This window comes from Hipposideros armiger, unplaced genomic scaffold, assembly GCF_001890085.2.
Source record: "Hipposideros armiger isolate ML-2016 unplaced genomic scaffold, ASM189008v1 scaffold_270, whole genome shotgun sequence".
Classification (NCBI taxonomy): domain Eukaryota; kingdom Metazoa; phylum Chordata; class Mammalia; order Chiroptera; family Hipposideridae; genus Hipposideros; species Hipposideros armiger.
In genome coordinates, this window is record NW_017731620.1 from 117,708 (window position 1) to 132,806 (window position 15,099).

The 15,099-nt window shown below is 50.4% G+C and overlaps 1 protein-coding gene across 2 annotated transcripts in view; it reads right to left on the bottom strand.

Annotated features, from left to right (window-relative positions):
* WNT7A (Wnt family member 7A) overlaps positions 1-15,099 on the bottom strand; it is a 63,813-nt gene that overhangs the window by 24,622 nt on the left and 24,092 nt on the right. For both annotated transcript variants that reach the window (XM_019656923.1, XM_019656924.1), the window contains exon 3: positions 14,041-14,312. In XM_019656923.1, coding sequence (XP_019512468.1) covers positions 14,041-14,312 — 272 coding nt within the window. The remainder of the gene's footprint in view (positions 1-14,040; positions 14,313-15,099) is intronic.

A 15,099-nucleotide genomic window follows, 5' to 3' on the forward strand; every position in this document is an offset into this window, starting at 1 on the left:
TTCAGTCATCTGTTGGTCTCTAAAAACTAGCACCTGACACAAAGAAGGTATGTTATAAATATTTAATGAATGAGTGAGTGAATAAATGCCCAAAAGAGAGGAACTATATATAGCAAGATTATAGGCTCTGGAGCCAGACTGTCTGATTCTGATTCAGGCTCTACTTACTGTAGTGTGACCTTGGGTGAGTCAGTGACCCTCTCTGAGCAAAAGTGTCCTCATTTGCAACAGGGAGATAATAGTACTTACTTAACTGTGTTCTTATGAGAATTTTATGAGTTAATATATACATATAAAGTACATATAATAGCGCCTGGAGTAAGACAAGAGCCACATAAGTGCTTAAAAATAAAACCCGCATTTAAAGCTGGCCCATAGGAACAAATATTGAAGGCAGATTTCTGAGTTTAAAAGGTGAGAAGAAAGCTTCTGCCTGAGCCTGCTGTTCACACAGGAGGCCTCCTACAGCAAACACTTTAACTTTCCCAGCCACACTGGGATCATTTGGCCAACCACCAATATTTATGTCAGGTGGTCATTAGTGCCATTGAAAAAGGAAACATGGAAGGGGCCAGGAAGTGGTGAAGCAGGTGGGGAAGGGCTGGCAATTTCAAATAGGGTGGTGAGAAAAGGCATCCTTAAGAAGGTGATATTTGAGCAAAGATTTGAAGAGGTGAGAAGGTGAATGTCTGGAGGGTGAGTACTCCATGCAAAGGGAACAGCAAGTGCAAAGGCCCTGAGGTAGGGATGTGTCCAGTGTGTTTGAGGAACAGTGTAGTGGCACAGAATAGGTGGAACAGAGTGAGCAAAGGGGAAGTAGAAGGAAATGAGGTCAGAGGGTCATAATTCATGAAGGACCTTGTTGTGCATTGTGAAGACTTCAGTTTCTACTCCGAGTGACTTTGGAGCCATTGTGAGGTTATGGGTGGAGGGAGGATGATTAACTTACATTTGAAAAGACTGCAGGGTGCTAATGTGGAAGTAAGGAGACAAGTTAGAAGGCTATTGCATTACTTCAGGTAGGAGATGATGGTGGCTTGGACCAGGGGTCAGGAGTGCAGGTTGTTAGATGGGGAAGTTTCTGGATAGACATTGTAGGTAGAACCAACATGGTTGATGTGGGATGTGATAGAAGGAGTCAAGAACAAAGCCAAGGTTTTTGGCCTAGACAACTGGACAGATAGAGCCGCTATTTCATGAACTGGGCCCCAGGGGGTGAACTGGGAGGGTAAGATGAAGGCAGGAGTGCATTCATAGAAAAAGATCAGGAGTGAGGTTTGAGACAGCAGAAAGCAGGAGGGGGCAGCTGGATACACCAGGCTTGAGACTGGATTTTAAGGACAACTTTGCATGTCCCAGAATGTGGCATGTACTTCGGTAGCTGTGGTATGGAGCTGCAAAGAACAAGAGCAGGGCCCTCTCCGGAGGTGGCTGCTCAGACATGACTGAGATACCCAGATGGATCTCACCTGTCTTGAAGAGGGAACAACCAACATGGGATCACAATGGCTTGGTCCTCTCGTGACCCCCTCTGTTCAGTAAAGTGAAAATCTCAATGACCTCTTGAATATCTCCTCCCCAAGTCCTTCTAGCAAGTTTTGTGGCAGGTACATGAAGAAAATGGAGTTTTAGACCTAGAAAGATCTTTAGGAATAGAATATAGTGATTAAACCTCACATGGCTTTAAAATTACTACCACTACTAATATAATAATAACAATATTAATAATAGTAGCTACTGTTTTCTGAGCACGCATCATGCAAGAAAGCATGGGACTCAGCACTTCATGGATATTATTACTTCATTCAATCTGCACAATAGCTCTGAGAGGTACAAATTGTCATTGCCTTTTTCCCCAAAGAGGGAACTGAGGCTTGGAGTAGGAAGACTAACCAAGGTTATGCAGCAAACAACTTGCAATGCTGGGTTTTTGTATTACAACTCTTTCCACAGCCATGGCATTCCCATCTCCCCGAAAGGAACACAAGCCCAGCATCTATTCATGAGTCAAGAGCTCAATGTGGCTAGGAGCTCCTTGAGCTGTCTCCACACCCAGGGCTCTCAAAGCCCAGGAGAGAACAGTCCCTACAGAACCACCTCTCTGCAGACTGAGCAGCACCCAGCCAGAGCCTCAGGTGCCATGCCTGCAAAATGGGTCTAGTTACACCACCATTCATTTGAAGTAGAGTTGTGAGACTAGGCCATAAAAGTTTAAAGGAAGGTTTTGTAAATTATAAAGTGTTTCACAAATATTGTTGTTAGAATCATTATTGTTTCAAAATACTACTTATTCTTCCAGACCTCTCCCAAATACACACGCATGCACACTCACGTGTGCACACATGCCATTGTGCTATTGAGGGCTAAGAAGAGGCTGCATAGAGCATGGGTGGCGGAGGCAAGATGGCTGCAAGGGAATCCTGCTCCGATACTTTCTACCTGGGCCACCTGAGTACACTACTTAACTGCTCTGTGCCTCAGTTTTCCTCATCTGTAAAGTGGGAGTAACAACGATAGGGCCTTCCCTGTGAGATCATTTATGGAGAGCACTGGGAATGAGGCGGGCACTTGTGTCAGGTCTTGAGGGGCACACAGAGCAGCTGAGTGCTGGTCTCACACTGCCCACACCCCACTAGCCCAGTGCTTGACCCCCTCTCCCAATATCTTTGGGGGACCCTGAGGTCAGATGAACCCGTATTCCGCAGCAACGGGGATTGCTCAGGAGCCTGGGACATCTCATCACTGCCTGGACCTCAACGGCCCATCTGCGTGCGTAATGGAGTTCACAAGGACCCCCAAGGCTGTTGGGCCAATGAAATGGATTAACCCCTGTAGGCAGAGTACTGGGACAGGCAAGTGTTCACCACTGTGAGCTGTGACTATTATTTGCATCTCAAATGCACAGTGCCAGGAGACAATTAAAAGAAGCTCTTTTGTCAGGCAAGGAGTCCTTCCTCAGAACAGAAGAGAACCTGGATTAACAGCACAAAGGACACGCAAGTGTTCAGAATTAGGGAAAGTGACAGCAGCCTGCTCCGCCCACTTCCTTCGCATTCCCGGCCACGCCCCATTCCTCCCTCCCTCCCTCTAGGGCCGTAGGGCCGTTCCTGCCCCGCCCCTCGCCTGCCTTCCTCACCGCCGCTTGGCTTCCCATCCCCTCATCCTAGCAGATTTGATAACACCCAGGAGTCCCAGTCCCCCTCCCGAGGACAAAGGCGGCAATTGTCCTTGTGGGCGCCTTTTGACTTGGTCTCACCGTGGTGTAACCGAGCCCCCTCGGCTTCACCTCACTTGGGAGGCCTGCCAGGGCCTCCCCACACGCCCCCTCCCCACCTCAGTTTGGTTTCAAATGAGCCCCCTGCTGAAGGGAGAGCAGCCACACTGGGAATTCCTTCCACGAGAAATCAGATGGCCACTATTTGAGACGCCTCTCACGGGCTGGCGGGAGGGGCGAAGACAAAGAGGTGAAATGATTGGCTCTACCACAGCCTAGCCCTTCCCGGGCCCCCTTACTAAACACTGAAGTCTGTGCCCACTGCGCTCTAAGCCGGCGGGCGCTGTCCAACAGACCTTCCTGCGATGATAGAGCTGCCTAATATGGTAGCCATGAGCCACCAACACATGAACTGAGGACCTGAATGCGGAATCTTATGTATTTGTCATTAATTTAAATAGCCACCGGTGGCCCGTGTCGACTATACTGGACAGCACAGGTAAAAGTGCCCCACTCCACGGAGAGCACCCACGCTGAGCTCTGGGAAACGCCCAGGAGGGTTCCGCAGGGGAAGAGGATGTGGCACCCCAGGCGCCTTCACCTTGTCAAGCATGCCCCGAAACTCCGTTAAAACAGGAGGTGCTCCAGGTCTCTGCACAGGCACGGGCACTCCTGAGCATGCCCTAATCTGGGCAATTCCTCACCCAGTCCCACCTTGAAGCCCCCTTCACTCCCGGTAACAGCCCAGGTCCCCTTCCAGCTGGGGAGGGGCAGCATGCAGAATTCTCCTCTCCACACAGCCCAGTTCCCTTCTGGCCCGGAAGTGTCCTCTCCCAGGCAGATGAGAGTGGCCTAAGGACTGACCATAGTGACCAGAGTGGGACAAGCTCACAGTGCCTGAGTAATCCACAATCCCCAAACCACTAGATATCAGGGCCTTTGGGGGGCTGAGGATTGCAGTCTCCAAGTTCCCCCAAAACAGTGGATCTGAGAATCTTAGGATGATATCTTAGAATTACAGTATGTCAGAACTGGTGGTGCGGATAAACTCACCCAAGTCCAGGAATCCCTAGGAAGACAGTTCAGTGGTTAAGAACTGAGTCTGGAGCCAGACTGCTTGGGTTCAGATCCACGGTGGCACCTGCCAGCTGTGTGGCCCTTGAGTAAGTTTCTCTTAACCTCTCTGTTTCTCCATTTTTCCATTTGCAAAACGGAGAGAACAGAGAATACTAAGTTTGTAGGACTGTTGTGGGATTAAATTAGTACATGCATTTCAAGTGCTAATATTAGAAGCATGTCTGTATTCTCCCAGCAAACACATATCTGCCCTCCAGCTTATCTCACTTTCTGATAGCAAGTTCTCTCTCACTAGAGCTAAAACTTGCATCTTTTCCACATTCCTCTAGTTCCTGGGTCCTAGTCCTGTCTGCTCCCTCTGCCCTCACCCAGCTGTTCAGCGACTGAGGCTACCACACCCCAGGGTGAGCCTCCTTTGGGCCTGCCCCAGGCCGCCCGGGCCCATCCAAGGTTGGGATGGGGAAGTGGTCTTAGGAGCCCATCCAGAGCAAAATAAGATACTGAGGACCAGGCTCCATGATGCTGGGGGCTCACAGATGTTTCTCTTCTCCATGGGAAGGGCTGTTCCTGCCCTGTCTCTGCTCCCTACCACCGTGGACACCCTATCTCGTCCCCTCCCTTCCTGGGCACTATCCACTGATATCAGTGTGGCATCACTGACTGGACCTGGCTGGGCCCTGCCTTTGCTGTGTCATCAGAGGAAACTGGAAAAACCTCAGGCCTTGTGGGCGTTCTCCACCTGGGCCTGGGCCAGCTCCCCTCTGCTGCTGCCTCCTCGGCGGCTTCTACTCTGGACCTGTCCTGGCTTTTTGCTTTTGTCACGCTTACCCTGGCCTAGTCATCCCAGTGGGTTGTTCCTGATGGACCTCCCAGACCCCACATCAGCCCCTCATTCAGGCCAGCACCACCGCCTTGGCCAGCCACAGAGAGCAGGAAGGAGGCCTGGCTGGGAACTGGGCCCTGGCTTTGAACCCTGCTCCTCCACTCTCTGGGTGCATGTGGTCTTGCCAAGGGGCCTCCATGTCTGGTGTCAGTCTCTCATCTATTAAATGGGCCCAAGGAAGGTTCTAAAACTATTCTACAGTTCTCTTCGGTACTGTCCAGAGGCCATTCTCCTCCACATGGCTGTAGGCCTGAAGAGAGGTGCCAGACTGCTCAGTAACAAGACATAACATAATGAGACACACAAAAAATAAACCTTGACCTCAAATGTGCACTTTCTCCAAAAGTTAACTCAAAATAGATCATGGAACATTGAGGACATTATGCTAAGTGAAATAAGGCAGTCACAAAAGGACAAATACCATATAATTCCACTTATATGAGACTCATATGAGGGCCCTAGAGTAGTCAAGTTCATAGAGACAAAAGGTGGAATGGTGGGTGCCAGAGGCTGGAGGGGAGGGGGAGTGGGGAGTTAGTGTTTGATGGGTATGGAGTTCCAGTTGGGGAAGATAAAACAGTTCTGGAAATGGATGGTGGTGATGGTTGCACAATAGTAAGAGTGAACTTAATGTCACTTAACTGTGCACTTAAAAATGTTAAAAGGGTAAGTTTTATGTTGTGTATATTTTACTACAATTAAAAATAAATAAATTTTAATAAGTAAAATTTTGAAAGATATAAACCTTTGTTGATTTATAGTTAGTTAATTAATTAATTTAAAAACAGATCACGGATTTAAATGTAAAATGCAAAACAATAAAATTTTTTTAAAAGTATGGGGAAAAATCTTTGGGACCTAGGGCTGAGCAAAAAGTTTTTGGGCAATACCAACAGCACTTCTCAAAAAAGAAAGAGTTGATAAACTGGGCCTTATCAAAGTTAAAGACTTTTGCTCTGCAAAAACCCCCATGAAGAGGATGAAAAGACAAGTTCTAGACAGGGGGGAAAAAAATTTGCAAACCCTATGTATGACAAAAGACTAACATCTAGAACATATAAAGACATCTCAAAACTCAACAATACGTACATAGTCTAGTTAGAGAATGGGCATAAGACATTAACTGACATTGTACTGAAGAAGATACACAGATGGCAAATAAGCACATGGATAAACGTTCAGCATCATTAGCCTTTAGGGAAATGCTACTGAAAACCACAGTGAAATACCACACACACCTATCAGAATGGCAAAAATAAAAATCAGTGACAGCACCAAATGCTGGTGAGGATGAAGAGAAACTGGATTACGCCTACATCGCTGGTGGAAATGTAAAATGGCACAGCCACTCTGGAAAATAGTTAAGCCCTTTCTTACAAAGCTAAATACACAATTATCATATGATCCAGAATTTGCACTTTTAGGCATTTATCCCAGAGAACAATACCAGAAACTTTATGTTCACATAAAAACCTGTACACAAATGATCATAGCAGCTTTATATGTGATGGCAAACACTGGACATACCCAGGTGTCCTTCAATAGGTGAATGGTTAAACGAACTGTGTGGTCCATCCATACATAGAGCACCACCCAGTAATAAGAAGGAAGGAACTAGTGACACACACAGCAACATGAATGAATCTCTAGGGAAGTGTGCTAAGGGATAAAAGCCAATCCCCAAAGCTTACAGACTGTATGGTTTCATTTATATGACATTCTTGAAATGATAAAATAATAGAAATGGACAACAGATTAGTTGGCTGCCAGGGATTAGGAGAGGGGTGAGGGAGGGAAGTCGATATGGCTCTATAAGGGTAGCACTGGTGTCCTTGTGGCAGAAATGTCTTGTGTCTTGACTGTATCAGCATCCTGGCTGTGATATTACACTAGAATTTTACAAGTTGCTGGGGAAGCTGAGCAAAGGGTACACAGGATATTTCCATATTCTTATAACTACATGTCAAGCTACAGTATCTCAACAAATACAAGAAACCCAGTAAAATTTGAATTTGAGATAAGCAACAAATAATTTTTTAGTATAAGTATGTCCCACACAACATTTGTAATATATTCATACATACTAAAAACTATTCATTTGATCTCAAATACAAATTTAACTAGAACTACTGTTTCGTTTTGTTTTGTTTTTTTAGATCTGGCAACTGTACTCCTGAGAAATTCCCCAAGGTAAGAGCAGGCATTTATCATTTCATTCATTCACTCGACAAATATGCCAGGCACTGTTCTAGGCATAGGGGGAAGCTGCTGTTAACTCAGGTCGTCCCTACCCTCGTGGTGCTGACATTGTAGTGGGAAAAGACAGGCAACAAGCACATAAAGAGCTGTGTAAATAAGATAATCTCACAGGGTGATAAGCGTCACATAGAAAATAAAGCAGGATAGTATGCAGAGAGAGATGAAGTGGATACAGGGTAGGGGAGTCAGGGAGGGCCTCCCTGAGAAGGGGACAGCTAAGCAGAAACCTGAAAGAATAGAAGGAATTTGCTATGCAAAGATTTGAGGGAAGAGCATTCCTGACAAGGGAAACAGCATGTGCAAAGGCCCTGAGGCAGGAACAAGCTTGGTGGACTCCAGGAGTGTGTGGCTGCAGACAGGTTGGCATCCGTTGGTCCTAAGTACCCTATGTCTTCCTCCCACATGTCAGAGCTGGAAGACCCTTCTGAGAACACCCTTCCATGGTAGGCATTGGTTTCTTCCATGTTGGAAGAAGCCAATGCCTTAAATGGACGAGATTCGCCCAAGAATCCCCCTGGTCCAAATCTCTCAAGTTCTGGCTAAAAGTCTTTCCATCTGGGAAAGTGAGAACACACATCTGCACCTGGATCTGGGGCAGGAATGGAGGGCACAGTGGCCTGAGGAGGCCTCTTCACAGCCCAGTCTGGTCAGCGGGCTTCAGGCCAGGCAGGGCCTGACTCCCCAGGCCCTCGACGTACCACCACTGACCACTCTATCTGGTCAAATATGCAAGTGGCCCTCAGGACAGTGAAGAGAAGCATAGCTGAGCAGCCTTATCTGGGCCCCACCCCAGCGGCCTAGCCGGGTCCCTGGTGTCCCCTGACTCACAGGCCTGCCTGTAGCCAGGGCAGAGTGGTAATCCAGCTCCAAGGAGCACCCAGACCAGACGGGGCAGGGCAGGAAGGGACAAGACCGGCATCCTCCGTGAGCAGGAGGCTGGGCAGGGCCTGGGAGGCGACTTCTCACTCAGGTGGAATTCCATCCCCCTGAGCTCAGCTCCCTGGGAGCGAGCAGCACATTCCAGCTGGGGCCAGCCCTGTCCCAGCTGGGCCCCCATCCCCAGGGCTGCCTCTCTTAAGCTCAGTCACCACACACCCAGGAAGGGATGGCTGAGGGCCCCTCCCTCCCCGGAGGCCTCCAGAGCTCCCTGCACCCTTTCCTCCCAGCGTACAGCAAGGCCTTCACAGCACAGGCCTGGTGATATCAGCACGGAGGCTCCGAAAGGCTAGTTCCTTCGCTGGGGTTCCAGAGCTAGGACATAGCAGAAGCTCAAAGCACAGTCTGGGCTCCTGTGCACCCCACAGGGGGTGTCTTACACGCCCAGGAATGCATCCAAAGGGCCCACTCCTGGCTCTCCTCCCACCCCCATGACTGATCCGCTTCCATGGCCCTCCTGCCCCAGTGCTCACGTCCCCACAGCTCTTTGACTTTCCCACTTGAATCCAACTGCTGGACAACGCTACCAAACGCCAGGGCTTCTGTTACCACCTCTTGCTGGTGGCTGCCAGGATGTGGCTCCGCCAAGACCTCTCTCCAGTGGTCCCCAGGCCTCCCCACCTGCTGTCCGCAGGGTCTCCCACCGCCTCATCCCAAGGTAACTCAATCAGCTCTCCCCAGATCAGTTTCCCCCAGCCCCAGTTCCTAACCCCAGCGACAGGTGGCATCCACCCATCCACCCCAAATGCAACCCAAGGATGGTCCTGTCCATTCTGCTCCCTAAACAGCTGTTTTCCCGTCCACCCCAAGGCCCCTGCTGGCTTTGCCTCCCTGTACCCCTTCACTCAGCTCTCCGCTCTGTCCCAGAGAGGACCAGAAACCTGCCCACTGCAGTCCCCAGCCAAAGCGTCCTCAGGAACCTTCGCATAAGAAGAAAGTCCGTTCCTTGGCCCAGCATTCAAAGCCCAGAGTTTGGCCTCAGCCCCCTCTGCAGACTTATGGCCCATTACTCCTCTCTCCCCAGACACACGGAGCCCCACCCCACCCAAAGCCCGACTTCATGCTTTTATACATTCTGTGACTTCTGCCTGAACTGCCCTCCTTCTTCCCACCTGCCTTGTCCACCTGGAGGACTCCTACTCATCCTTCAAAGCCCTGTTAACGGTCCCTTCTTTTCCCCTAAGAAGTCTCCAGGCTTCTTCAAGAGGAAACCACTCCGTCCTCTGGGCTCCTTTCTCAGCCTTCTGTGTAGCATTTCCCTCATGGTGTGAGCCTTGAATTATAATTTTTGCTCCTCTTATCTGACCCTTTCACTAGACTGACTATCTTGAGGGCAAGACTCATGGTTAGTTCATCTCCTCACTGCCCAAAAGATTAAAAAGAAGTCACTCAAAGACACAAAGATCCTACCATCTGAGGATTTTGACCCAACACTTCTGACACCTCTCTCCCTCCCAACTAAAGGTTCTATGATTCCAAACCCCATGTGTGAGGATGTGAACCTAATATTCTACAATCCAAGCCTGAATAGTCTGCGATTTTGATCCAAAAAATTATGGACCTAAAATTCCAATAGGGAAAGACTGTAATTTCTATCTTCTCACCTGGTCATTGATTTGAGCCCACAGACCACAGAGTTGCATGAGACAATGAGGGGACGGAAAGCCCAGCCAGCTAGTGAGGGTGCCCCACCTCCTCGTCCTGCAGCCCATATCCACAGGGTGCACCTGGCCCTGCCCGGGACTTGGACCCAAACTGCAGACCCAGTGAGGGCAGGGTGCTCCCGCGGCATTTATTCTGCCCGATGAGTCAGCGGGCTGCCCTGGGTCCCCAGTTGGGCCTGCCACCACCTCTGCCCCTTGGGACACGCACCCCTCCCTGACTTCCCCTGCCTCCTCCTTTCCCCACACCAGCTGCCAACAAGCCCCAGAGCCTGTGGTCAGGTTGAGTCTTGTCTCTTCACAGCAGGAGTGAGGGAGCCAGTGATAAACACATCTGTGATCCTTTCCAAGACACTCAGCCAGGAGCGGCTGCGGGCTGGCCGTTTCTCTCCTGCTGGTTCCCCACCTCTGCTCTGCGTGTGTGGGGCCCACAGAAGCCTACCAAAGGGAAGGCCCCATGCCTTAGAATAAATGGCACACAGCAAGATCCTGGGGCATCTCCGGTGTGTGCCCTCACCTGGCCCGGACCAGTACCTGAGGATCCAGAATGAATCAAGTGCCATAGCACCCTTTGACAGATGGGGAAACTGAGGCCCAAGTGGGGATGGAACTCAGAGCTCTACACTAAGCCTCATTTATCCCAGCCCAGGTGGCTGTCCTTGCTCCTGACCACTTGGATATGTGTCTGGGCCCTTGGGGTGCCCTGTGGCAGAGAGTGAGGGTCTGGCTACTCCAGGGCTAGGCTGGGAGACCACCTTCCTGCTATGCTCTGGTTAAGCAGTGTGGCCACTGCCCTGGGTGCCCAAGGGCCGGTCAAGACTGTCACTGGACCTCCATTTGCAGCCCCACACCATGAAGGGGTCGACTGGTCGGTGGTCAGGACTTTCCTTGTATACACTGGGGAGTCCAAATTCCACCTCTTGGCTCTGGAAAATACATAGTGCCAGGTTGAAATGCTGTTCCAAGCAGCCTCCCTCTACCTCCCCGGGGTCTGTGTCTGTGACTCCTGCCCCTTCCCTCTTCCAGAACCATCAGGGGCTCCCCAATGACCTTAAGGTGCTCAGCCATTCACTCTGTACATACGTATATAGATGGAGTCTGTGCCAGCCTGGGGGTGCGGCTGTGAATGAGACACACGGGGCCTCTGTCCCACTCAAGTTTATGGTCTGGGGGTGGATAGAAAGCCCAGGAACAAGGTAACATCCAAGAAAAGGCTATGAAGGGATTGAGAGGGAAGCTTGTTTGAGGAAGGGACATCTCAGCTGAAACCTGAACAGCAGCCACAGAAAGATTGGTGGGGAGAAAGCGAGGCTTTCACGCAGCCTGGCTGGTGCCCATGCAGGCTTCCTGGCTGCGGTTACCCCATCAGGGATCCACAGGTCAGCCATTCTGGGCCCCTGAACTTGCCCCAAGTCCCCGCTACCTCCCCACACCAGAGCTGGGTTGCCTTCACCTCTCTTCTCTACCTAGCCAAAGCTCACTCATCTTGTGGAGTCCACCTTCTCCAGGAAGCCCCCCTGAGGTTGGTCATATGACATCTGACAGCTTCCTATGTCTGCACCACCCAAGAGCTGTCCTGAACAGCAATCACAGCTCTCATGCCCTCTGGAGCTGTGTGGCTTATTAAACCCTCTCCCACTTGATATGCACTAAATCATTCTTACCCCATATCAGCAATTCGCTTCTTTAGTTCTCCCAGTGGCCCAACCAGGAAGCCACAGATGAGGAAACTGGTTGGAAGAGGGAAACCAGTTGTCTTTCTCCTGTCTGCCCCCAGGGAATGCGAGCTTCAAGGGCAGGAGGGAGGCTGTGACCTGTGTGCCCTGTGCCCTAAGGAGTGATCTGACCACAGAAACAAGGAGGAATGAACAGCTAGAGGGATGTGCTGGCTGCAGGCAGGAGGTCCCAGTCACAGGACTGAACAGGCAGGGCCAGGCAGGGCCTTGCAATTTACCCCTGGACGTCATCCTGGGGCAGGCCAGGTGAGCGCCTCTGTGGTGTGACTCACCGTGGCCACCTGGGAAGCTCTGACACACAGGATGTGGCCAGAGGCTGGAGTGGAAGAGGGAGGGAGGTGTGCGTGAGGGCTGGCGGGAGTGCCAGCTTGTCCCCTCCCATTCATCTGCAGGGTGTGCAGTCTACCCCCCAACACCACTTACCAGACAGACTCCCTCCTGCCTGACACATGTTTGCACAACTTGTAATCACACCCACCCTGTGCTGAAAGCTAACTGTGTGCCAGGACCCGTGGTAAGTGCTCTCTTGCCTTGTCTCCCCTCCTCACCTCAGCCCAGAGGACACTCCTGACAGCTCTGCTTCCTTCCTGGGACGGGATGAGTGACACGGCTGGGATCTGAACCCAGGCAGTCCACTGCCAGCCCTCAGGCAGCCCTCTGACCACCATGCCCCCACAGCACGTGGTGTGCAAAGACTGTCAACTTGAGAGCCAGATGAGCTGGCTTTGAACTCTGGCACTGCTTATTAGCTGTGGGACTCTCAGCATATTACTTAACCACTCTGTGCCTCAATTTCTTCACCTGTAAAGTGGGGATAATACTGCTGCTGTTCTTAGGGATGCCTTGAGAGTTAAGTAAGCTGATACATCCAGAGCTAGAAGACTGCCTGGTCCATGAATATGCTCTAGCAGAACAGATCTGTACATCTGTCACCTGAATGAGGCCACTTAGTTCACACTTAACCAGTAGCTTTATGTGTTTGAGCCTTTTCCGCCTTTTTTATATTTTTAAGAGTTACTGGTGACTATCGGTTTTAAATGCCAACACTTAAAAATGCAGTGATTGTACATAAAAGTCCAAGTCCAGAGAGGGTCTGGCCACCATGGGCTGCCATTCCTGCATAGCCACAATGGGTCCCTGTAGATGGGGTCTGCATTTCTTGGGTCGCCTGAGCCCTGTACGTAGTTTCCTAGATCCCGCTGGGCACCCACATCTGTTGTCCCCGGTGAAGTCGGCACAAATCCTGTCACTGCAGTGGTCTGCTCCCCCCGTCTCCCTTCCCCAGGACAGCCTTTCCTCTCCATCTGCTCTGGCCCATAATTCTCTACGGACCTCCAAACCAACATCAAAGCTTTTCCACGCCAGCATATCCTGGGCCCGGGGGCTCCAGGGTGGATTGTGAGCACCTCAGCTTTCAAAAGTACTTCAGAGCCCACTTCCAACCCCAGGCCACAGCGCAGGGCACTGCCTAAGCCAGGCAATGCTGACTTGGGTCCCCTGAAATGCCTGGTCAGGCTGCCACTGCCCAAATCCTTCCCGGGATAAAGAGCTCATTCCTTTCTGGGTAACAAACACTCCATACCTCAGGGCCGAGGCTTGTCCTCACCCTGACAGGACCTGCCTCTGTGTGTGATACGCCCACCCCACCCCCATGGGCCCTTACTCCGTACTCCAGACCTGCAGACCATCTTTCTCCTTGCCTTGGGACAGCCAACTTCTTATGGGATGGGGTGTCCAGCCCCTTTTCGATCCCAGCCATCTCTACTAGAAACATCCTGGAACACCCCTGATCTCTTCTAAGCCGAGCCCAGAATCCAGGAGGATCTGAGGAGGCAATAAAGAGGGGATGGTCACCTCCTTTATTTTGAGCTCCAGATTTTGGTTGAGGTGACCAAGTGACATGTTAGTGGCCCTGCCCCACAGGGGTGATTCCTACTGAAGTCACCTCAACCCCTGCCTTCAATCAGAGTTTTGTACAGCTGATTTTGTGGACCCAAGGATAAGAGTTCACATGCGTCCCTCTCCACATGCATCTTGCTGAGTTACGTCCAATTTGTTTTAACAGGGATTCAGTTATTCCACCTCTCTAGTAGCTGACGAGCTTCATGCCACACACAGATCCTGAGGAGGAGCAAACTGATGACAGAGTCAAGCAGAATGAGGCAGAAGGCGGAGCCCCGTGGACCATCACAAGGGACCCCGCACAGCAGCCCCGAGGAACAAGCGGTTGGACGCATTTCTGTGGGAGCCGCCGACCCCGCCCTGGCTGCCTACCTTTCGGCCGGCTTCGTTGTTGTGTAAGTTCATGAGCGTCCGGGCATTCTGCTTGATCTCCCGGGCGTCCACAAAGATTTTGGCGAAGCTGATGCCATAACGGATGTCAGCAGAGCAGCCACCCCACTTCCAGCCCTCGTCCCGGTGGTACTGGCCTTGCTTCTCCTTGTCGCAGCCACAGTCACTCAGGTTGCCCTGGGTACAGGCAGCTGTGATGGCATGGGCCACCCCGGCAGCAATGATGGCATAGGTGAAGGCAGCCTCCCGGCTCCCTGCAAGAAAGAGAGCAAGGACAGGGGTCAAGTCCAGGGCATGCTGGGAGAAGGCAGGGCCCAGATAAGAAGGGAAGCTGAACTCACTGTAACAGCTCCACAAAGATCCACTGAGCACCCATTCCTCACCTCCAAGAAAGCTCCGTCTTGGAGTGGTGACAATGCCTGAGCATTCCTGTCGTGCACACTCCCCCTCAGCCTCCAGTCACTACCTACCCTTAGTAGGTTGACTGGGCACCAGAGGAGAAAGGCACGTGGACTGGCTGGCCTCCCCTCCACACTTAGCATAGCAGTGTAAACTGTACAAGTGCACAGTGCTCACAGCATCTGGAACAAGCCATTCAGCAGCATTTCATGAACACCTCTAGTGTGCTCAGCTATAAAATGGGAACTTTGCAATAGTACTTTTCTCATGGCGATGACAGAGTCCTATAAGAATTGTTTTAAAAGTGTTCTTGTTATCAAAGAAGTTGTAGGTATATTTCAAAGAACTCCTGTTATTTTAAAGCCTGAATCCTGACCTAAGGAGCAAATGCATGAATTCTACTCTAGGGAAAGGAAGGTCTCAGTGAACATTGTATGACTTTCATATTTCTGTGCCATCAAATATAGGTTAAAATATGTTTTGGAATTCTGTTTAAATGGGAACTATTGGCCTCCTTGGCCTTAAATAAAATGGCTGATACTTTTAATTGATTATTTTATTGTAAATTAATCCATCTTAACTTTAAAATGTGGTTGAATGTTTTTCTTATTAAATGTTCAAAATAAAAAAATTAGAAGTTAA